The sequence below is a fragment of the Hippopotamus amphibius genome, chromosome 13 (assembly GCF_030028045.1).
Source record: "Hippopotamus amphibius kiboko isolate mHipAmp2 chromosome 13, mHipAmp2.hap2, whole genome shotgun sequence".
Taxonomy (NCBI): domain Eukaryota; kingdom Metazoa; phylum Chordata; class Mammalia; order Artiodactyla; family Hippopotamidae; genus Hippopotamus; species Hippopotamus amphibius.
In genome coordinates, this window is record NC_080198.1 from 90980258 (window position 1) to 91004977 (window position 24720).

Genomic DNA, 24720 nt, shown 5'->3' on the forward strand with positions numbered 1-24720 from the left:
TCTAGCTTATCTACCAGCGGTCATTCTTAAAATAACCAGAACTCCCTGGTGACAGGCTGGCTTCCCTCACCTCCATCCCTGGGAACAGGTCAGGATGAAACAAGCCTGAGGTCACCTCCCCTGGAGAAAAGTATACACTGTTTTGCACACTCACCGCCCGGCAGGTGCATGATTCCATTTAAAGTACTGTGGATGCGGTGATGAGCACACACGGGGTGAGGTCTGGGAGGCAGGAGAGGCGCGCTCCTCCCCCGTGGTGTCAGCTCACGAGATGATTGTGGTCCGGGGAGGAAGAGGACACCTGGGGCAGCTGGTAAAGGCCCTCACAAACTCTAGTCAAATGTTATCTTGTCCTTACTCAGTGCTGACATTTTCCATGCATCATCACACTCAATACAGTAGCCTTCTCAGTTAGGTATGTTGCCATTAATAAATAAGAAAACGGACAGATGGAGGATGTGTGTGTTGGTTTTCTGGGGCTGCCGTCACAAAGTCCCACAAACTGGTGGCTTGAAACAATAGAAATTGATTTTCTCACAGTTCTGGAGGCCGGAAGTCTGAAATCAAGGTGTCAGCAGGGCCAGGCTCCCCTGAAGGCTGTTGGGGAGAATCTGTTCCATGCCTTTCTCCTGCTTTTGGTGTCACTGCCCGTCCTTGGTCTGTAGATGCATCACTGCCATCTCTGGCCATCTCCCTGCATCTTATCTTCTTATAAAGACACCAGTCATTGGATTTAGGGCCCACTCTACTCCAGTGTGACCTCATCTTAATTACATCTGCAGTGACCCTACTGTCAAATACAGTCAGATTCTGAAGTTCTGGGGGGTGAAGATTTCAACATGCCTTTTAGGGAACAATTCAACCCACAATAAGTCGCATACCTGAGATCACCCATGTGAAGTGAATGTTTCAGATTCGTTAAACTTGGAAAGTGTCCCCTCTATGTCCCAAGACAGATTTGAATTATTTTCATAATAAGAAGGGGACAATTCAGGGTGCCATGAGACCAACTGGCCACAGGTTTTTGTCTGTTCCATTTTCTCTGTTCAAAGCGATGCTGTTCACATAGTGCGAGAAATGAATGTTTTTCAGTACATGAACTGAAAATCGCTGTCTTAGAGGCTGGCTTTGTTTTTTTTTTTCAGTTTAAAAACATTGCTTTCCTTTTGATAATGAAAATTGTCTCATATCTTGATCAGTGATTAAAATTTTAAATCTACTTTTCTATAAAAAGAACATTACTTTTTTTTTTTTTTTTTTTTTTTTGGGCACACGGGCTTAGTTGCTCCGCGGCATGTGGGATCTTCCTGGAGCTGGGATCTAACCCGTGACCTCTGCATTGGCAGACGGATTCCCAACCACTGCGCCACCTAGGAAGCCCCCAAAAGAACATTACTTTTATTCTTTCATATCTTCATGGGAAAAGTACTTCCTTCAAAGTATGACACCATAAGTCACATACATGTTTGTATACCCATAGATTACCTATTTTTTTACACTCTTTATGTTTAGGTATAATTCACATGCCATTAATTTCACTATTTTAAAATGTACAATGCTGTGGTGTCTAGTATATTAAGAAAGTTGTACAATCATCAGTTGTACAGTCACCACCACTAATTCCAGAACATATTCATCCCCCAGGAAAGAAACCCAATACCCATCAGCAGTCACTCCCCACTCCTCCTTCCCCCAGCCCCTGTCAACCACGATCTGCTTTCTTTCTGGATTTGCTTATTCAAGACATTTCCTCTAAGTGGCATCACACAATATGCGGCCTTTTGTTTCTGGCTTCTTTTCCCTGGTGTCATGTTTCGGAGGCCATCCACACTGTAGTAGGTATCCATCCATTCCTTTTGATGGCTGAATAATTTTTCGCTGCTTGGATAGAACACATTCATCCACTCATGGATATAAACATATATCATGCTTAAACATCAGTGTCAGGCTCTCTTTTATGGGATATAAAAGACTGAGGAACAGTAGTTGCTTCCAGGGAGGGGGATGAGGGAACGAGGGCTCTGGGATGGGAGGGACAACAGTTTTTAAATCACAGTCTTTTGTACTGTTTGAATTTTCACACTGTTGATATAGTACCTTTAAGACATGAAACAATTAGCTGTTACAACTCTACGTGGTTGTGAAACATTGTGACATTTGTGGGTGATATGAGCTGAGCCTGAGGAATTCCCTGAGGAGTGGCACTGTGGTCTATAACGTGTTCTTCCACTGAGAAGACAAATAACAGACCGTACTGGGCTGAATGAGGTGGGTGGTTGGCTCGTTTTGGCTGGGAGGTAAGTGATTTGCTTCTTGTACTGCCTTTCAGCATGTATCATCCACATTTGGGCTTCAGCAAAATTGTAAATTACTGCCTAGCAGGGTCACTTCAGGGTGACTGAGGAAGCGTTAGATGAGTAAATGTTAAAACTGAAAACAGATCGTCTGCCTGAGTCCTGGGAGGCAGCGGCCACAAAGAGTCTAAAGCACAGTATTAGCAGCTCTTTGTAGAAAATCAATCTGATGGTATCCCGTAGCCCCAAGTACGCACCTCAAAACCATCAAAAACAATAAGAGAATCCATCGGCTGATTCCAAATCCATATAAAGAATTGATACCTTTTCTTTGAGATAATTAAATAACACTTTGAAAAAAGGAATGGAAATCAAAATCCTGTTTCTAAGAGCAACCAAAAATAAAGAGTTCCTTAAACACAAGTTCTTTTATGCTAAAAACATTCACTAGAGTAAAAATATCAGTTCTTTCTAATTTAATCTATAAAGCTGAAGTCGTCTCGTCAGAGGAATGGAATTGTTTTTTAATTAGAAAAACAGAGGTACTAGATGGACAATTTGAGAATAGACAATATATTTCTGAAAAAATGAAAAACTAAAGAGAGAGTGCTAATCATCCCAGTTACTAAATCATGTTATAAAGCCACAATAATTGAGACAGTTTGGTATTGGCAGATGAGAAATGCGAGCCAGGCAATATACGGACCACATATGAGAGTTTGGTTTCAACAAAGGAGACAGTTAAAATTACACAAAGGCAGTTATTCAACTAATTGTGTTTGAATATCCGGCTTATAGGGCTAGGCGTCTGTTTTACCCTTGACCACAAAACTAATTCAAAATGGGTCGAAGATTGAAATAAAGTTATAAAAGAACTAAAATGAAACACATTTTTTTTTAAATAATTATTTTGAAGGGGAGAAGACCTTTCTGAGCAAGACTCAAAACTTAGAAAATACAAAGGAGAAAACTGGTCTGTTTGACGACTGACTACATACAAATTAAACCAAGAAAAAAAAGCCTCTATATTGCAGCAAATGATAACATTTATTACTTTATATGAGATCAAAAGGCAGAGGATGGACAGGGGAAGTATTGGTAATACACAGGACAAAGGGAGAAAATTTTTAACATTGAATATGTCCTTAGAAACCATTAAGGAAAATACCAAGAACCTAATAGAACAGGGTGCAAAAATGCAGTGACACAAGAAGGAATATGCAAAGGTTTTCTATTCATTTAAAAACAGATCTAATTTCACATACAAATCACTGCGGTAAGATGCTACCTTCACCCACACCAGTGTCTGAGATGCAGAGGTTTAATAGAACGGAGATGAGGTCGGACCAGCAGGCCAACAAACTCGTGGAGTTTTGGTGGCAATGGAAATCAGTGCTGCCTTTTTTGGAAGGCAAATCTGTCAAAGTTAAAATCCATTTACACTTTGGCTGAAACTCCACATCTGGGAAGATACTCACATGTGCCGATGTGGACACACAAGTGTGTTTTTCGTGCTTTTTAGCAAAAGCAGGGCAACAGCCTACATGCTTGTCTCTGAGAATTGAAGTAAATGATAGTACGTCCCCGGGGTGCAATCCAGTGCAGCGGTTTAAGGAATATCAAAACATTTTTAACCCACGACATGTGCTGACAGGGAACATTCTCTGAGGTAAGGAGAAAAACGAAGGTGAAGCTGTTGGTCCAGAGCACTTGGCACGTGAGAATACCTGGGGTTCCAGACAGGTCAGTGTGAGGCAAGCATCTCAGTCTGAGGTCAGAGAGAGATCTGCTTTTTAAAATTGTGTATCTTTTGTACCATTTGAACTTTTACCTTATACATGACCTATGTTTTGAGTAATCAGAGAGGTTGGCTGGTGGTACTTACACTCACTTTAGGAGTCATGAAAGGAATGCGTATTTTCAAGGAAATGTTTTGTCTTTAAAATTAGTAAAGTAAATAAATGAATAAATGAATGAATGAATAAATAAATAAATGACCTTACCCAGTGCTGGAGAGGATTTCATAGACGTGAAATCACAAAATACTCCCCATGTCATGTCAATCGGTCTGATGCCTTCAGAAAATAATCTGGCAATCTTTCAAAGCCTCATATCCTTTGACCCAGTAATTTATTTTTAGGAAAAATGAAAGAGAACATTTTTAAAAGAAGACCCCAAAATGTCTAGTTATAGTCAGAGAGGCTTCATTGCCTGATTCCCCATTCACATTCATGATGTCCCAGACGATATCAGTGAGATTATGTAAAACCATCAGCAACCTAAAAGCCCAACAGTGAGGGACTGAGTATGCAAATGAAAGAGCGTACAAAGGAATATTGCACAGTCCTAAAGGTGTTTTCCAGCAAGACTAAGCATTGGGAAATGCTTGTGATAGGATGCGTAGCAGAATCACCATTAGGGTGAATAGGGCTCATGCGGAGAAAAGCGTTTGGAAGCCAGATAAAGCCCGTGGTTCTTGCCGTGCAGGCCGTGGAGTACAACATCTTTGAAGGCATGGAGTGCCACGGCTCCCCGCTGGTGGTCATCAGCCAGGGCAAGATCGTCTTCGAGGACGGCAACATCAATGTCAACAAGGGCGTGGGCCGCTTCATCCCGAGGAAGCCCTTCCCTGAGTATCTCTACCAGCGCGTCAGGATCAGGAACAAGGTGTGTGGGGCCAGGGTCTGTCGTGTGCAGAGAGAACAAATGTCATAGCTGCACGAGCCTCCCCTTCCTCATGTGTCACACGAGCTGGGATGTGACCTGCCTGCGTCTCAGGCGGGAGCGAGGACCAGACGAGACCAGGGAGGTGCCAGCACTTTGCAAACTGTAAAGGGCGGTGCACGTGGGGCAATGGGAGGAGTCCTGGGAGTGCATCATCTTCGGGGGTCCTCACCACCTCCTCTTTCAGGTGTCATGACCCTTCTTCCGCAGATCAGAACCCTGGCACTTGAAGCAGCACAGGACTGGTCAGCATCACGCAGCTGGGAGAGCTCTGAAGCCCTTAGGCAGTGCCATTTGGTAAAAATAAACCACCCAAGCCTACTCGAGGGATGGCAGAACTGCATCTAGGCTCCCTTCGAGCTGCCCTCTTTTCTCCTTCCCCTAGCTCCCCTTCCATTCTGCATCTTCCTTTCCCTCTTTTTCTTGAGGAGTCTTAGCATGGACTCGGGAGGTCAAAGGGCATGGAGCAGATGCAGGCTCTGTCCCGTCCAACTCAGAGGAGGAAGTTTGCTCATGCTTCAGATAGACTCCCATCTGTGGTCCATCATCTCCCCTGATCAGGTCCCTCCTATCACCATGACAACCTGCTTCCCACACTAAAACGGCTGATGTTTGCCAGAAAGCCCAGCTATGTGTGTATGTGTCTATGTGTGTGTGTGCTCCTGTGCGTGCCTGTGTGTTTGTATATGTGTGTGTGCATGAGTGCCCACTTGTGTGTGGTCCCACTCTTCTTGTGCTTCATAAGTGGCACCACTGCCACCAATTCCTGACTCCCAGGCCAACCATTACGATGCTCTATGTCTGTTTATTGTCCCTGTCCATGCCTTAAGGTGTAGCATCCCAGGTCAAGGATACCAAATCGCACAGATGTGATGTGTCTGATGGGGAAACGATGGACGTGGAGAATTAGCAGGTTTGATCTGAGGAATAGCCAGGGGTAGCAAGGTGGCCACAGCAGGCTGCTGATAGACAAAGGGACTCGTGTAAACTCCTGGTTGGGACACCCACTGAGGGGGCAGAAACGCACCTTGGCAGGTTTCATTCTCGCTAAGTCAGTTTGAACCTGAGGCCTGTGGTAAACAGTCAGTGTCTGTGAGAGGTAGATGCCTGACCTCGATGCCAAAATGTGATCCGCACTGGCCAGGTGGACAGGTCCCCCGGCACAGGGCCACTCTCCCCGCATACCTGAGGGCGGAACACAGGAGCCAGGCCAGGTAAGGGACAGGCCCTGCCCCAGAACCTACGTCTGGCCAAGCTGAGTTCAGAGGTCACTGAAGGGAACTGGGGTGCAGGGCGACAGGCTGGGACCCGGCTGGGACTAGGGAGGAGCAGGAAGCAGGTATTGAGACGGATGGGGCAGAGACAGTGAGGTCCCAGGGTGTCAGGGGAGCAGGGCTCTGGGGGCAGAGGATAGGTTGTCACCAAGCAGTGCTGGGCCCTTGATCTTGGTGCTGAAAAAGGGCCCCCTTTTTGTAGAGGAGGGAGCCTAGGGCTGGGGTCAGGTGCTGTCACGTGTGCAGGGGAGGAGGGGCGAGGGGCTGGGGTCGGGGCGCTGTCACCGACTCACATGGAGAACCTGCACGTGTTCCTGGCCACACGCTGTCTCGCAGGGCCTGGGACAGAGGCCCGCTCTCCCCTGGCCAGCTCTGAGCTCACCAGCAGCCTCCCAGCCTCCCACCCGAGCCTCTGCAGCTTTTGGCTTCTCTGCCTCAGGGCTCTCTCGCCACCAGGGCAACCCTCAACCTGTGGGGCAGAGGCTGTGTGCTGCACCCCTGTCCTCCTTGGGCTCCAGGAGGCTTGCTCCCTGCAGTAGCCCTGAGCCAGCTGCCCTCAGAGGCAGCCCTCTCGTCCTCTCTCCCTTGTGGTGGGTGTTCTCCTTTCCCCTCTCCCTCCTCCTTTCTGGGATCACCTCCCAGACAAACTCCCCACCCCCAAATCCATGATGAAGAGGACCCTCTGATGCCGCCAGTCACCAATTCAGGGGTCCTCCTGGGGGTGTCAGGGAGAGTGTTTTCCCCTTGGAAATGGCTTTGGGGTCCTCCTGCATGAAGCTCTGTGTGTGAGTGAGTATACGTGTGTATGCCTGTGAGTGCGTGTGTGCCTGTCTATATGAATGCGTGTTGGAGTGCATGTGTGCGTGTTTGACATGTGTATTATATATGTTTGCTAGTGTGTATTACACATGCTGCTGTGTAAGCAGGCACGTGTATGCATGTATCACTACATGTACATGTGTAAGTTGTGTGTCTGCATGTGATGTGTGTATTATGCATGTTAGAGTGTGTGTGCAGGCCTGTGTGTGCGTGTACACATGTGTGAATTATGAGTGTGTGGTGTGTGTACAAGCACACGTATGCATGTTTGCATACATGTGTGTCTCCCCGAGGAGACCACGGTCACTATCCTGCACACAGGAATGCATACGTGCATCTTGTCAGCCAGTTGTTCTTGTCCTCTGTTTAGGTTTCTGGGTTGCAAGGGGTTCCCAGGGGCATGTATGACGGTCCTGTGTACGAGGTGCCGGCCACACCCAAATATGCCACTCCTGCTCCTTCTGTCAAATCCTCGCCTTCCAAACACCAGCCTCCACCCATCAGAAACCTCCACCAGTCCAACTTCAGTTTGTCAGGTAAGAAACGACAGCGGCCGTGGCTCCCAGGGTCCTGAACTCCTGAGAAATGGACCCACGGCCTCGGGCACTCCACGAGGACCCCAGACTGGGAGTGTGGGGTCCCCTCCTCTGCCCTCCCCTCCCGGGGTTGGGCAGAGAAGACCGGGGGAGGGAGATGGTCAGAAAACAAGAGGGAGTCCGTGGGGGCAGCGTAGACATACCTGACCCTGGCTTATGAAGAGTCTGCGTGAAAATTGTCCTTGTACTCCTCCTTCACACGCCTGGGGGCGTTGTACACGCTTACCCATGAAGCTAAGTGTGGAGAGGGGAGTCGGCGTAGCTGCCTTTGCTGGATGTACGTTCTGGGTCAGATCTTCAGCCACCCGTGTTTATCACACACTCTCACAACTCATGGCTGTTTCATCTTCACGACAGCTCTGTGTGTAGAGTGGTATTATCCCTATTTCTTTAAGGAGGAAATTCAGGCCCCAAGATAGTCAGTGTCCAAATGCCAGGACTCGGTGCTCAACAAATGTGTGTGGACAAAATCAGAAGTTCACATGGTCCCTCAGACTTTCTGAAGGCTCTTGGGACGCGTGTCTGCAATTTCACCAGCTCGCCACACGAGGGCAGGTGTGCGCATGTTGGGACATTGACTTGGAATTTGGAATATTTGAGGTGTTAGCAAGAGTTATATAGTGGGCTAGGTGCCAGGAATACAGTGATGGATAAGACATGGCTGGGCAGTCTCAGTGTATTCTAGAGATCAGCAGACTTTTTATTAAAAGCCCAGATAGTAAATATTTTAAGCTTTATGAGCCAAGAGGTAAAATCTAAGGAAATATAACCTTTTGAAAATGCAGAAAACTATTCTTAGCTCATGGACTGTACAAAAACAGGGCTGAGTTTTCTCAATGGGCTGACTTCTGGTCCAGCAGGGGGGAAGGACATTAAAACAGAAAAGGCGATGTGGTTGGCAAAAGAGAGGATAGAAGGGACAGAGAGAAGACGAAATACCAGTTTAAATTGTGGGGGTGACAACCTACCATCTATTCAGGGATTATGCAATGAGGGACATGAATCGGGGGTCCCCCAGTCCAGTCCATCTCACTTTCCCTCAGCCTGTCGTGGAAGAGTTTCTCCCACACCAGGTGATCCACTGTTTAAAGAAAATTAATAGTTTTGCACAAACCAATCCTAAACTCAATTGGAGTATTTCATCTGCTGCTCAATCAGCAGAACAGGGATTGGTTGCAATGCTGGGAAAACTGTCTGTGTGTGACAACACACAACCTCTCAGGGAGTTCACACACTGGATCTCTGTTCTCATGCTATGCAATTCACAATTGCAATTAAATGAGGAGAGACATTCCCTCCCTTTTAGAACAAGGAAAACAATGAAATAGAAAGTCTGCAGGAAGGATCCCCCAACCATCCTTCTTCTCCCCGTTCAGCACCCAGTTTTCTCTACAGCCCCAGCACTGCCTTTGGCCAGCCCCTCAGCAGTTTCACAGGTGACTCCATTGGATACCAACTGCATAGACGCTTTCCAACATCAGGAAGGACTTCACAGATGTCCTTTTAAATATCTGAGTGAGGTTACACCTGACACGGAAGCAAGCAAGGTACAGATGAGGTAGAAAGATAGAAGCACTGGGCCTGATTTCTGAGTCTTTAGGAGATTCACCAGGAAGATACAATGTATCAATGAAAGAATGAGAGAAAAAGTCAGTACTCTAAGCCAAATTTGTTGCGGTTTACATGGATGAGGTAGAAGGACCTTGTCTAGCTATTTTTGTTGTTGTTTTCATTGAAGTCTTAATTGGTAAATCCTTGACTCCTTATGAGATTCAGCATCGTCTCATGCGTTTATTTTAAATTTCCTCTTTGGTGAAGCCATTGGGAGTGATGGTGAGAGGGGATAATCCTATGTCCACCTCCCGGTTCCTGGGAACATGACATCAAATATCAGTCATTGGTTCAGTGCACATATGATTTTCTGGGAGGCGGCGCCTGACTCTAGTAGGCAGAACTCTCACAGTAGACCATCCCAACGTGGTATCAGGCCAGCTTCTTCTGAGCAATGAGGTACATGGCGAACCCAGTGAATCCTGCTGTGGTGTGCTCATTGTCACACCTGCTTTGCCAAAAAACTGATCCTGTGGTTTGAGGCAATGGAGTACACAACACGTGGATAGGAGTCGGCTCTTATTTTACAGAAAAGAAAATGAGGCCGGGAGAGGGGAGTGTCTGATTCCAAATTACCCTAGTTCCAGGCACCATCTGTGCTGGAAGCGAAGTCTCCTGACCAGACCCCTTCCCCACGACATCCCTCCTCCCCAGCATTATCCATCCTTCACTCTTCATCTAATTCATCTAACTCACTGAGTGCCAGGCACTGAGCTTAGCGCTCACATTTTAAGCCTTTCTTTAACTGCAGGGGAATGCGTGAGGTTGGAATGGATGGTTGGCTTTGCAGATTTAAAACCTAAAAGGGTGCCCCCATCCCCACGCAGATCTGCCCATTGCACACGGGGTGGGTAAACCCAGCTCTGAGTAGGTCACACTCAGGCACACACGCATGCACACACGTGCACAAATACACACACGTACGCACAACATACAAATGCACGTACGTGTGCTCCCACACATAGCACATCAAACACCTTGGGAGCATCAGGTGCTGTGTCAAGTGTCATTCTGAGTGTGTGGTAGGAGCTGGGGCTTTGGAGACAAACCAGGTGGGGCTAGAATCCTGGCTTCCCTGCCCTCCAGTGGTGCCTCTCACAGGGCATGGCCTGAGCCTCAAATTCCTCATCTATAAATTAGGGGTAAAGCAGCACCCCCTTCATAGCATTGCTGTGTGCCCTGAGCTCAGCAACATATGTGAGAGCACCAAGTCTGTGCCTGTACAGTAGGCACTCAGTAAGTGTTTGCCCACCTGTCTCCAGAACATGAAGCCCATAAGGACAGAGCACAGGGTGGTCAGGGCTACAGGAGGGTGACCCCGGGGCCTGGGGCGGGGGGCGGGGAGAGGGGTTGGTGGAATAGAAGAGAGAGCAGTGGACCCATGGAGGTCAGGGAGCCGTCCCAGAGGTCAGCCTGGACTGAAGGATGGTGAGGATGGGAGGCGAGGGCTCGGTGTCCCCAAGGCTGGGGTACGTGACAGGAGAGGGACCCCAGCCCACGGGAGCAGCACGTGGAGCTGGTGCCAACAGATCTCATCGGAGTGACGGGCTCTGTCTCTTCCAGGTGCCCAGATAGATGACAACAACCCACGGCGCACTGGCCACCGCATCGTGGCCCCCCCTGGAGGCCGCTCCAACATCACCAGCCTTGGGTGAAGGCGGCGCGTGGATGAGCTAGCGTGAAGGATTCTGGGAAGGATGTCCATCCCTTGCCCTGTCAGTGTTTGGAAACCCACAGTTTTGTTTGGTACTGATGGGGGGAAAATGGAATGATGTTCTTTCCTTTTCGGTTTAGGAAGAAGTGGTACTAGTGTGGCGTGTTTGCTTGGAAATCCCTTGCCCACAGTCATGTGTTCATCCAAGTCCACCTCAGAGCATGGCGTCTCCAGGCCCCTCCTTAGTGAACACAGGTTCTAGCCTCGTCTTGTACTGTCCCCCCCACTTCTGACGCCACGGGCTCCATGGTTCTCTGAGTGGTTCCCCTGCACCCCTGTAGCTGTTCTAGGATAGTTGATGCATGTTGCTAAGTTACGTATGCGAGTCTGTGAGTGCGTCCGACGGAAGACAGCCGAGGACCCATGTAGACACAAAGCGCAGACCTCAAGCCCTCGGGGGCAGCTCCAAAACTCTCACAAGGAAGATGTGTCCTCATTGCCCCCTTCCCCCAGGGCTACACGAGAAGGAAGCCCGCCCCCCTGCAACCCCCCAGTGAGATCCTCGGTGGATTCCCTGAGGCAGGGGAGCCTCCACTTGCAGAGAAGCACCTCTCTTGTCCTGTGTCAGGAATCCTGATCTCCTGGCACCTGTAACTCACCATGGTGTCTTTCCGGTCTGTGTGTGTCCTTCCAGCCAGCTCCAGACTGCAGGCCAAGCCAGGTTCACCCTCAGAAAGGGGTCTCCCACCCTCCTTCAGGGCTGATGGCGGTGGGGCCAAGGCTGTTCCCGGTGCCCATGTCCTGGTCCCTCCGAGGCGGATGACGGGGCAGTCAGATTTTTAAAGTTTTGTACATAGTTTTCCTTTGTAATCACCCCCATTTTTACTTAACAGCTGACTTATTGTGACTCTTATTTCTGAATTCAAAGCTTGTGAACAAATAAAGAAAATAAATGGCCCGCTCCCTGACGGAGGTGCTTGCATTTAAGTGACGGCTGCTCGGGTGCACATGCTTGGTGCTCCCCTTGGTAGTAACCGGACGGTGGTGCTTGCTTCCCGAGGACTCACTCTTGTTAGGTAGCGGGCGAAGCAGAGGAGGGCGGAGAGGGAGCCAGTCGTGATTTGGGGAGGGTCAAATCCTGAGACCAAGGATAAGAGGAGGACAACGGCTGACAAAGGGCTTGTGTGAAGTAGGTTGAAATCACATATCTGTTCCCTCCTGTCCAGCCTCTCCTTGGTGTGCTCTCTCTCCCCGTGTGTTATGTGGGTCAGACTGCCTCAAACTGGAAGCGCCTATCTTGTAAACTTCACATTTGTGACTTCCACTCCCACGGGAGGTATGTATACATTCTAAGAAGGAGTAAAACCTCAGTCAAAGTTGTTTATCTTGATTAGCTGTTAGTAGTGATGATGGTGATGGTCATGGGCATTATGATGATGCTGGTGATGATGGCGATGGTGATGCTGATGCTGATGGCAATGGTGGTGGGGATGGTGATGCTGATGGTGATGGTGATGGTGATGGTGATGATGATGGCGATGGTGATGCTGATGGTGATGGCCATGCTGATGCTGATGGTGATGGCGATGCTGATGCTGATGGTGATGCTGATGGCGATGGTGATGCTGCTGCTGATGGCGATGGTGGTGGGGATGGTGATGCTGCTGCTGATGGCGATGGTGATGCTGATGGCGATGGTGGTGGCGATGGTGATGCTGATGGTGTTGGTGATGGCGATGGTGATGCTGATGATGATGGTGATGGTGATGCTGATGGTGATGGCAATGCTGATGCTGATGGTGATGGTGATACTGATGCTGATGGTGATGCTGCTGCTGATGGCGATGGTGATGCTGATGGTGATGGTGATGGTGATGCTGATGGTGATGCTGATGATGATGGTGATGCTGATGATGATGGCGATGGTGATGCTGATGCTGATGGCGATGGTGATGAAGATGGTGGTGGTGGTGATAGTGATGATGGTCATGGTCATCATGATGATGGTGATGATGATGGTATGATGATAGTGGTGATGATGATGGTGATGATGGTGGTAAAATTATGGTGGTGATGATGGTGATGGCGGTGGCAGCATTATCTGTACAGCACATGCCACATGCCAGGTGCTCTATATAGTAGGCACTATTATTAATACCATTTACAGATGAGTCCTAGAGAGGTCAATAATTCAACTAAGATCACACAGGAAGTGGCACAGCCAATATTTAAATCCAGGATCTGCATGTCCAAAGCTCCTTGCTTCTAGCTGCTAAGCTTTGTCATTTGAGGCAGAATGGCTTTGGATGGACCTGCGTCTACTTTTATGCTTTTAGTGTCTTCTCCTCCCACCCCCCTACTGGGTTAGGATACTTTGTTTAAGGGCCAGAGAGGTGTTGGCTTAGGGTCAGTTATGGATTTTCTTGAAACAAAGCTAAATACTAAGAAAGGTCAAGAATGGAGGTAATGACTTGATGTTTGGCCTTGGCCCATTGGGACTACTAAAGGACAACACAGAAACTTCCAGAAAAGTAAAGTTGGCAGCAATGTTACCTAGCCTACTCTCTGGAAAGTGCTTCCTCTCTCCCACATCACCCACCAGCCTGTCAGGCAGAAGCTGAAGCAGAAGCATCTCTAACATCCTCCCTCTAAGACCGACTCTGTTGGGGCCTTTGCCTGGCACCCAAGTCCCTGGACCACTGCCCAGTCGGCATCACCTGCTGAGGTTGCCATTACCCCTGTCCTACATTAGGTTCCCTGGGACCTCCAAGAGGCACAGGCACAGGGGCCCTGGCAGCTGCAAGACAGACAAGCCTTAATTCTTGGAGGCTGAGCTGCAGCATTCCTTTTAAGTAACATTCTTTTCATTCATCTCTTGAAATGGTAGGAGGAGGTGGGGAGCTTTCGGGGAAGGCTATCTATTCTCCTGTTCATTTATCTGCACCCTTACTTCCCCTTTGCCATGAGCATAGCACGGTCACAGGTTTCAGGAATTAGGATGTGGAAGTCTTGAGGAGGGGCACTATTCTGCTACCAAAATAGTCTTCTGAGTTTCCTTCTAGAAGTTTTATCTTTCACATTTAGGTCTATGATCCATCTCTCATTAATCTTTGTATATAGTGTAAAGTAGGGCTCAAGGCTTGCTTTTTTCCATGTAGGATCCAGTCGACCCACTGCCATTTATTGAAAAGACATCCTTTCCCTCATTAAGAGGCAGCAGCACCTTCGTTGTAGACCAGGTGACCACAGTGCATGGTCTTCTAATCCAGTGGGACCGAGGTACACTGCTAAATAAACATTGGACACTGAGCTTGGCTGTGCTGGGGTGGAAGCGTGTTTGTGGTGTCTGCTAACTTCTATGGTACAAATACTCTCACTGTAGCCAATTTCAAGCTACCAGCATGAAGCCAGTGAGGTTTCATTCCATATAATGTAAGTCCGCTCTGGTGTCCCAGTAAATGCCAGTACATTTAGTACATTGGCTTGAAGTTTTCCTCCAATGACATCAATTCATGGAGCAAGAGAACAAGATTCCTGGACAAAAAGGGCTTCTACCAAAATGAAATTTCCTTCCTCCCTCCTTCCCTATATTTTTCCTTCCGCCAGTGTATGAGGAGTACCTATTTTATACTAGGCATCGTGCTAGTCAGGGGAAAGCGATGGGTATATATTCCAGGGGGAAGGTCAGACATTAAGCAAATTATTACCCAAAGCATCTAATTATGCACCATGCTAAGTGCTGTAAAGAAAGCATTTTGCAGGGAGTAGAGAATGCTCATCTCCCACTCCTCATGTCCCTCAGAGAGGGGCATCTGCTCTCTGGGGGAGAAACATGGGGGTTCTCCTGGCCTCTGCTTCACTCATTCTTCCCCAGAAGAGGGAAAGTATCTGATTTTTCACAACGGAGCGTGCTAAGTGGCTCCCTTCCTCCCTCCATGGAGATGAATGGCCTCAGGCCACACTTCTTCAGATGTCAACTTACCACGAGGTTAGTGAGACTCATCAGGTGACACTGGGAGGCCGTGGGCAGATCTGGGATCTGGGTTAGGGCAGGTTGAGTTGGGTTCAGTGTGCAGTGGACGTACCGCCAGCCAGCCCGGGCACAACTGGCCACCCCCTGTGCCAACTGCCCTGCGTCGTGACACAGAGTGCAGGCCAGGGGACATGCATGGCATCCGGCACTGACAGTGCACCCAGACCTGAAGTGTGCCCAGCAAGGAGGAGAGGGGGCACTGAGGCAAGTGTGCGGAGCCAGGAACTGGTCCGTGGAAGTCTCCCAGCCACCAGATGCACGTAACAGTAAGTGGAGAAAGGTTAGAACAGAGTATTACAGAAGTGGCTTAGGCAATGCATTGACTTAAAAAATTGTTTTGTATTTGTGGTTTTGTGGAATTCATCAGGTTTTAAAAATATAATTTGTTCTGCTCTTCCTCTCCCATTCTAAACATATACAGTATTCTCTTTTATACCTTTTCTAATTTTACTGGCTTTTCATGAAACTATTCTTTGCCCAAATGTACAAGTTCCCGATACCTCCTATCCCTTCACCCCAGCCCCTTCCCCACCAAATCTGGGTCTCCTTCACGTCTGTGTCTTTGTGGGGGGCAGGCACGTTTAGTCCAGGGGTAAGTGTGAGCAGGCTCTTTATGGACACAGAGTCCTCAGGTTTGGCCTCATCCATCACAAAGCTGATACGCAGATCTCTGTGGCTCCTCTGCCTCTATCTCAACTGGTTCCAAACCTGGATGAGAAATAAAGGGATGTATCTACCATCCCTTCCCCCATCCCAGCAACAAAATATCCAGACAGTTCCTAAGAGGGAAAGAGGAGGGTCTGATCTTGTCAAGGGAGGGCAGGGGAGGTTCTTGAAGTTGTGAGCGAGCCCTGTAGAGATGTGAACAACGGCCAGGAGCTAATGAGGCAAAGGGGATGGGAGGGGCAGAAGTGTTCCAGGCAGAAGAATATCATGTGCCAAAGCCCTGTGGTAGGCGGCGGTGTGGCACATAGGAGGCCATGAGGTGAAACAGAGGCTGCACGCCAGGCAGGGGCAAGGTCATCAGCTGGTCTGGAGGGCTGTCCGATACCAGACCTCGCAGGGCCCCGTGGTCTGTGCTAAAGAGTTTGCTTTTTTTTTTTTTTTTTTTTTTTTATTTTTTGGGGGGTACACCAGGTTCAATCAACTGACATTTGCTTTTTCTCCTAAGAGCAAGGGAACGCCACTGAAGAGCACCCGTCAGATCTGTGTTTTAGGAAGTGTGGACAGATAAGAGGAGGGTGGGACAGGGCAGGAGGGAAGCGCAGGAGCAGTTAGGAGGCTTCTGCAGCAGCAGCAAGATCAGCCCCAGAGGTGATGAGGACAAGACAGATGCCAGGCCGGCTGGAGGACTCCTAGGACAGTCTAGTGATCTTAGATATCACACTGGCTTCATCCTATCACTCAGGCCAGATCAGAGAGGCTACATGTGTATAAAAATTAATCCACTCATTATATCATCACTTATGAACCCCTTCCATTTTCACCTCCTTCCATCACTGTAACAACCCACAGCCCATAATAAGAACCGGGGACACAACCCAAAAGGAGGGAGGGTGGCTGAGATGTGTCCTCGGGGTCTTCCTGCTGCTCCTCCTCTCCCCTGGCTCTGGGTGAGCTGTGCTCATGCAGCTCAGGGTCAGGCCTGAGCCCTCATCCACACCTGGGTGTCCCAGAGCCTGTGCCCAGCACTGCTGCATGTCCTGGAAAGCCACATTTTATTTTGATCTAGAAGACAGTTCCATCATGAAAGGCACCTCTAGCGTCAATTTGGGATGTGATGAAAACAGGGTCCACAAGCCTTCATGGAGAGCTATGTGCCCCACACTGTGCCAAGCAGTCCAGCAGCATGTGACATGTGACATATTGCCTTGAGCTAAGGAAGCTACGCTTAACAACATTACCCATGAGAGCTCCGTGGAGGCTCAACCTGTACTGCTCGTGACCTTCCAGAGATCCTGGTGTTGCCAGGGCATCTGCATTTACTAAAGTCACATCACTAGATCAGACGTTCCCAACACAGGAGGCATCTGCCTGCAGAAAGCCTCTATGCACAGGACCCATGTGACAAAAGCAATTTCTATGTAAACCAGGTTCTCAAAATATAGCAGGAAGGAAGCCAAACTTGTGACAAGACTCTGCCGAGTAAGGAAATATTTTATTTAGCCACAAGAGGGAGATGTTGGTTAACTTGGGAAATTCGCCTGGTGACCAGTCGGGATTTGAGGATCCTCTGACAACGATGTAACTAGCATGGATTACTTCTTCTGTTAGGGACCACATTTTCCTAAGAGAGACTAATCAAGGTATTAAGAAATAAAAATTCAGACCACAAACGGTCCAGAAAATCCCTGAGACAGGGGCTTCTATAATCTGGAGCCCACTGTGTACTGGGAATTTGTGGAACCCCTGAACTCTTCATCCCAGACTTGCCCGGGGCCAGCACACTCTGAGTTAGGTCAGTGGGTGATTCCCCCTAGGGAACATCTGGCAATGTTTGGAGACATTTAGACATTTTTTTGTAGACACAGCTGGGGAGTGCTTGCGGCATCTAGTGGGTAGAGGCCAGCGATGCTGCTAAACATCCCATAATGCACAAGACAGCCCCCAGCCCCAAACAAAGAATTTTCTCACCCCCCAAGTCCATCGTACCAAGACTGAGAATCCCTGATTTCGATGAAAAGGGCAATTTTCTTTCCAGATGGGAAAGGCGGTGGCTGGTCTGGAAGCTTCTGAATATTCTCAGCCTCCACTGGGAGAAGCATGTCTCTTTAGGGGAGGGCTACTGTCTGTCAGAAGTCCTCATCCCTCCCAGGGGAAGTCCTCCTGGGCAGGGCCTCCTTCCTAGCACTGCAAGTGTCTCCAACAGAAGACACTAGTGCACGCGTCATCATGTATCTGTGGGTCCTCAGGTCCCCAGGGTGGGTGAGGACAGGCCTGCAGGCCAGGGATTCCATGGTCTATGTCATGGGGCCCTGAGACTCAGCTCCCCTCATTGAGACCAGGCCTTAGCTGCTGGCTGAGCCAAAGAAAGGAGTGGATCCTGGTGATAATCCGTGTGGTCGAGGGGGTCACAGCGTATAGGATAGAGACAGCGGGGCTGATGGCAACGGAGGAGAAAAGGCCTCGGACCCAGGAAACACCAGCAATGTCTGGTGACCCCTTTATTACCAGCAGCGGAACTCCACCGGGTGGCTGGTGAGCAGAAGGCCCCCAGTGCGGGAACGAGACCATTAAACGCTCAGGGAAGGCAGGTTCAGGGTGACATCAGGACACGGGGAGTGAGAGGGACAGGGAACCAGGAAGGAGGGGCTCCCCAAGGAACGGAGCCACATCTCGAAGCCAAGGAGACACTGGAAAACTGGACAAGGCACGTTTCCACCACTGGGTGAGGGGTGGGTATCGTCTCCGCCATACTCCTTTAAGCCTTTTTCTGGGACTTTGATATCCATTCTCCATCCTTGCACAGCAAGCCTGGGGGCAGAGGGGTGACCCCACTGTCCCCTCCACCCCGGGGTGGCCAGTCCCTCCTCACTGCCTGGGAGAGGGGCAGGTGGCATTCAGACGGGGTCTTCAGGTTCCGTCCCCCGACCAGCCTTAAGCTATACATTGCTTCTTCTCTTTAGCATCTTCTTGGAATTCTCGCCGTCACCAACTTCACTTTCCGGCTGGCTCAGACTTTTGCTGCTTAAAATAAGTACAGTTGGTCAGAATTTTGTTTCCAGGTCTGTCCAGATGTAATAACAATACACCCAACCTGATCACATGAAAAGGCAGTGACAGATCATCAAAACCATCTGCATTTTGACATGGCCTGTTAAGAAACAAAAGAAACTCCCAGTTGCCCTCTGTTTGGTGGGAGGTCCAACCCATGCTCAGACGACTGAGGAGCCCCAGGGTGGGATCCACCCTACTGCAAATCCCGAAGCAGCTGTAGCCGGCAGCGCCCTGCTGAGACCTGGGATTGCGGCTATTCAGGCTGGATGCTGACGGGCTGTGGAGGTGGGTCCTGGCTGACCCGGCCAAACTGGACACTAATAACAGCAGCAATAGTAACACCAACACTTCTCATTATCACGCATCATTTCTCTGACATGAATCAACACTTCCAAGAGGTGTTGGTTTTCCTGCCCAGATTTAGGTAATCAACAAGGGCCCCATTGTACCTGAGCAGTCCTGAGGGGGGACCCCCAGAGGCAGGGTCATCGTCCTTGGGACCCCCGAGGTCCCCTCTCTCCCGGGGTGCTGGCTTCCTCCTTTTGGTCCTTAGTGGCTTTTCTGCAGGAAACAAGTGAACCCAGACACTGACTCTGTGACTTTGGGTAGGTGACAGCATCTCTTGGCCTCACATCACCCCAGCATTGTTTGAGTACCTCCGGTGGTCCAGTATGCACTCAGCACCTACTGCTCTTAGACCCATTTAACTTCTGAGGAAACTGAGACCTTGTGGAGGGTGAGAGCTTTCCCAAGCCCATATGGCCGGGAGGTGGTGGAGCTGGGATTCGGGAGGTGGTGGAGCTGGGTTTCAAACTCAGTGGCCAGGCTCCTGCTGTGTTTCTACCACACCCAGCACACTGGCAGCCTTCCAAAGCAGTAAGAACCTGAGAACACAGGTCCACTACCGTAGCTTTCATTTTAATGGCCCTCCATGACTTTACACACCTTCCCCTCGCTATCCTGTTAGAGGCTACAACATCCTGTGATGTCACTGACGTTCCCACTGGCCGAGGGAGAAGGGCTAATTATTCCCCTTTTACAGACGGGGAAGCAGAGATGAGAGTCAGCTGCTGAGCGGCAGACCCAGGAATGGGAATTATTGCACTTTGGAGGGCCAGGGGACACAGCGGCATCCTAGCCGAGCCTGCTCATCTACAGACAGGACACAAAAGCCCAGAGATGCTAAGTGTGGTGCCTGGGGCCACACACCAGTTAGAGGCAGACCTGGGGCTAGAACCTAGACTCCCAGCCCAGAGAGCCTGCAGGACATCACCTTCTACGACTCACCTGACAGCCCACGCTTATTTGAAAACGGTTTGCTTTCAGCAAGGGGCACCCGGGCCAACGCCGCCAGCTCTGAGATGAAGCTCTGCTCAGCTTCCTGGATGAGGAGAGAGAGGGTCAGCTGGGCCTCCCTCTGCCCTGCTCGCCTCTAAATCCCCTTCCATCAGAATGAGGTGACACTCTGAGAGTGGGGACAGGACCGCATCCCCAAGTGGAGGACTCTCCAAAAAGCATCCAGAGAGGCCAGGAGCAGGCGAGGCACGTGTGATGCAGGGGGAGCTAGCCATCCGTCCTTGCGCACACCGGCCGTGGACCGCACTTTACAGATGAGGACACTGAGGTGCGAGGGGCTCGGAGAGGGCAGCAGAACCAGGATCAAGCCCACCCCAGCCTGACTCGAGTCGGAGTCCTCAACTGCCAACACCGTTGACTAACAGCCAGCCCTGGACTCCAGGGCTTATTAACTGTAGGGCACTGGGAGGCGACTTACCTCTTGGGGCCTCAATTTCCCCACCTATAACTGGGATACTGGGAGTAACCTGCTCCTTGGCTGTTGGAGGAGGGTAAAGCTATCTGCTCAGTGATCTGCTCAGTGACAAGAGATCCTCAAGGAATAGATATTAGCCACCACTAACATCTTTCTCATCATTGTCCCAGATGTCACTGTCACAGGGGTGGTGAACACTCAGATGGAGCTAACACCCCACTCAGCGCTTCCATTCTGAAAGATTTGATTTTTTTTTTAAAGGCAGCCACTTTGCGTTAAAGCCGCATCTTACAATCTCATGCTGACGAGATTTTTCTGGGATGGAATATCCACAGGATATCACGAAAGCTGAGCTTCCCGTATGTTCTAGAGAAAGTGCAAGCTTCTGTCACAGCAGCACTGCCTGAATGATGCTGACATTTGCCCTGACACCAAGAGGCCCACATGGTGGTGATTCACACACAGGGAGACACTCATTCCTTTCAGCTCAACAGACAAAGCTGATGAGTGGTCAGGGCCTTGGCCCCGAGCTGGGGGCTGCAGGCCTGGGGGAATCGAAGTTCACAGTCGAGCGGCGAGGCTGATGTGTCATCAGCCGTGAGACTAGTGGGGGCCGAGGGGGTCCCGAGCAGGGCACATGGTCCTCACCAAGGCTCCAGTGCTGACCTGTGATCACAAGCTTGGCCTTTTACTACTTCCACTGCCCTGTAAACCACTGCCCACTTTGCAAAGGCCCGTTTTCATAAATTGTACCTGTAGCTGGGTCTCAAGCTGGGCTTCCAGATGGTCCATGACCCTCGCCTTCTGCTTCCGCGCATCCCGGCGGGTCTGCTGGTGCACCGTGAACTGGGCCAGGAACTTTTTCTGCTGCGCCAACATCCTGGAGGAAGGAACGAAGACCTTCAGTGCTGCCCTTCTGGCAGGCTCATCAGACCCAGGGCGAACATCTCCCCAGGGCGAACGTCTCCCCAGGGCCTGCTGAGTCGTGGGAATTAGTGACTGATAGCCGTCCTTGAGCCCTGGAAGCCAGGAGAGAAGAACAGCCATCACCGGCATGATATACTGCAGCCACATGCCCCGCGGATGCAGCTCGACTCCCTCTACCAGCAGCTGACTCATCAGAAGAGCAGACGCCATCTGACTAACACTTGAGAATTTACAGAGTCTACAACACACACATTTTTCACTTGATCTTCAGGGTGGCTTGGAGACATCAGCAGGACAGAGAGGAGAGAAGCTCGGCAGAAGTTCAGAGGGCCAGTGGTGACCCTGAGGTCTCACAACTGCAAAGTGGTTGGGCAGCAAGTGGCATCTTCATATTAAAAAATCATTTTCACCCCAGGGTGTGGCGGGGTGGCAGAGATGGTCCCCTGAAAGGGCCCATCTTTATTTAAAATTTCAGAATTGCCCTAGCTCTTCCATTATAAAACAGAAGACTGATTTCCTAGGATGCAGAGTCTGAGAAATCCTGAATACGGCAGCTGGGACAGAGCTGGGGCTGAAGCAGGGTCCCTGACCTGGCAAGAGCCTCCCCCACCTTCCTTTCAGGAGCAGAGACTTGTTCCCTCCTGCTTTTAATACCTCCCCTCCTCAGCTGAACTTCCTCTAGTCCTCAGCAAACAGGAACATTCAATGCCACCCACCCTATTTCCATAATTGTTCTCTGCCTTCTTTTCAATCTTGTGGTTGATTTTCTGAAAACGGCTGAATTTGTAAAGGCAGAAGTCACTTTTAGCATCAACAGGCAGCTGTCTAAGGAGTGTATCTGAAGACACAAAATTCCACCTGCTTTTGCTTCTGCTCTTCCTTCTTTAAGTAATACCTTTCCCCTCTTCATTGTCTTTGTCTGGCAAACTCCTATTCATCCTACAAGACCCCATCATCCATCATCCATCCATCTATTCACTCATTTGTCTATTCATAAAAGTATTTCTGAACTTCCAGGTGCTACGCTGGGTTTTGAAGACACAGCTGTGAATAAGAGACTCATAGTCTCTGCCCTCATGGGGCCCCATGTTGAGCTGGGGAGAGGGATAGCTATTGAACAAATAATTGTGATACAGCTGAGGTCAGTGCTCAGCAGTGTGGTCTCTCTCGCACCCTCAAAGAGGATGCATTACTTTCCTGGGGTTCCTCTAACAAATGACCACAAGCTAGGGCGCTTAAAACAACAGAAATCTGTCCTCATACAGAAGAGCCCAGAAATCTTCAGTCAAAGAGTCAACAGGCCTGTGCTCCTTCTGGAGGTTCTAGAGGTGAACCTGTTCCTTGCCTTTTCTGGTGGCTGCCGGCACCCCTTGGCTTGTGGCTGCATCTGTCTCTGCCTCTGTCAGCACATCATCTTCTCTGTGTGTGGTCAAATGTCCCTCTGCTTCCCTTGCTGTTGGATTTAGGACTCACGGGGATAACCCAGGGAGATGTCCTCCTCTCCTCCTCTCAAGATCTTTAAAATAAATGACCGGCAAAGATCCTTTTTCCAAATAAGGTCACCTGTATAGGTTCAGGGATTAGAACATGGACGTATCTTTTGGGGTCCCCTGTTCAGCCCACTATAGAGGTTAGTTGGCTCATTTCTGTGAGCAGACACCACCCCATACCCACTCTGTCTCCAGTCGTGGTCACTCTTGACTGCCATCCTGCTGGCTTGTCTGGCCTCCCCCATGGACCCGGCTCTTGGGAAGGCAGAGAAGGGACAGGACTGCCCAGGAAGGGCCTGTGTGCCCCGGCTGGGGGAGGGGCTCCACCCTCAAGGCCTGGGGTGCCACGCAAGGGTCCAGGATAATCTGAGACATGGGCCACCTGTGTTTTATGCGACGCCCTGGTTGCAGTGCAGGAAGCAGAAAGGATGAACATGAGTCTGGTCAGAGGCTGCAGTTCTAAGCCAGGAGGAGAGTGAAGGACCCCAGACCAGAGAGCCCACAGGGGACAGAGGCTGTGCTGGGACAGCAGGTGGTGACCGAGCTCGGGAGCAGGAGCCCCTTCAGGGCGGCTGACCCCTGGCACCTCCTGGAGGAAGGGAACAGCCTGGCTGTAGGGTCTGAGTCATGAGTGGATAAGCTCACAGACTCCTTGTGTTTGGACTCAGATTTGACAATGGAAATGGATATTTAAAAAAAACATCCATTCTGAAAGGGCTCTAATTCCAGAACTGTTTGAGGCTCACATGGCACCATGCGCAGTGCTGATGTCTGGGCAATGACAGTGCTGACGGCAGTGACGGACACCAGCGTCCTGGCCACATGCTGGCCTTGTGTGGGCAGTTTGCAGGCTTTATGTGGCTCATCTGCACAGTTATACATCCGTGATGTAGGTGCTACTGCAACCCCACTTTACAGATGGGGAACCCGGGGCTCAAGGTGTGAAGGGACCCAGCCAGTATGTGGCTGACGGGAGGGGCTCCCACCACGTCACCTGGTATCCCTAGGCACGTGCACTCAGAATCCCACCCCTCGCCAGAGATGCAGTTTGAAATTTACCATCTGACTGAGAATTGTGCTTATTCTCGTAGCATTTTTTAAAGTCAGTATCTGTCGTCACCGCACTGCTCTGTCCCTAGGAGTGCTGGCTGACTTTCACCAGAAACTGCACTTATGAACTCAAGGAGATGGGCATGGAGGGAAGGGCATCAATGGCCATATAGGAGCCTCTAAATCAGTGAGACTGGGTCATGCACCTGCACCCTCACTGGGCTTTGCTTGTATCTTCCATACACCCAGTGGGGTGGGACCAGATGGCGGCTGAAGCCCCCTCCTTGGGTCTCTGGGGTCAAAGTGGAGCCCTTCGACCACACCTGTCAGAATCCCTGGAGTGTGTTAGCAATTCAGGTGCATGGGACCCCTTCAAAATCCCTGAGTCTGGGTCTCCAGGTGTGGAGTGGCCCTGTATGTTCAGCAGAAAGCTGAGTGAGATGGATGTCCCCCAGATCTGAGAACCGCTGGACGGCTGTTTGATGGGTATCCGACAGTCAGAGCAAGTCCCAGCCTCAACTCAACGGCAGGGCATTTACTGACCACTGTTAATGGCCAGAGGATTTATGGAGGGGATGCTGGACTCACTCTGACCTGGGGGATGCTGTGGTTCCTGTTTCCTACAAGAGCATCAGATGAGGGCTGGCTGGGATTCACTCATGGCGTGACATGGACCTACTCTCCTCCACCCTGCAGAGCAGTAGTCCTGCTGCTGCTTCCAGCTGGCGGGATGCCTCTCCTTAGACCAGGGAGCCCCCGC

At 50.0% G+C, this 24720-nt stretch overlaps 2 protein-coding genes across 7 annotated transcripts in view; one reads left to right on the top strand and one right to left on the bottom strand.

Annotated features, from left to right (window-relative positions):
* The window catches only part of CRMP1 (collapsin response mediator protein 1), a 63798-nt gene extending 52327 nt beyond the window's left edge, over positions 1-11471 (top strand). Inside the window, exons 12-14 of one of the 2 annotated variants that reach the window (XM_057705601.1) lie at positions 4782-4961; positions 7482-7647; positions 10882-10973. In XM_057705601.1, coding sequence (XP_057561584.1) covers positions 4782-4961; positions 7482-7647; positions 10882-10973 — 438 coding nt within the window. Of the gene's footprint in view, positions 1-4781; positions 4962-7481; positions 7648-10881 lie in introns of both variants that reach the window. The other variant, XM_057705602.1, reaches the window with a different exon arrangement.
* A 4661-nt stretch (positions 11472-16132) lies between these two features.
* Positions 16133-24720, bottom strand: part of EVC (EvC ciliary complex subunit 1) — an 84072-nt gene continuing 75484 nt past the window's right edge. For 4 of the 5 annotated variants that reach the window (XM_057706232.1, XM_057706234.1, XM_057706230.1 and 1 more), the window contains 4 exons: positions 21247-21373; positions 20010-20103; positions 19172-19283; positions 16133-18692 (listed from right to left, as the gene is read on the bottom strand). In XM_057706232.1, coding sequence (XP_057562215.1) covers positions 18608-18692; positions 19172-19283; positions 20010-20103; positions 21247-21373 — 418 coding nt within the window. In that variant the 3' untranslated portion in view covers positions 16133-18607. The remainder of the gene's footprint in view (positions 18693-19171; positions 19284-20009; positions 20104-21246; positions 21374-24720) is intronic. The other variant, XM_057706231.1, reaches the window with a different exon arrangement.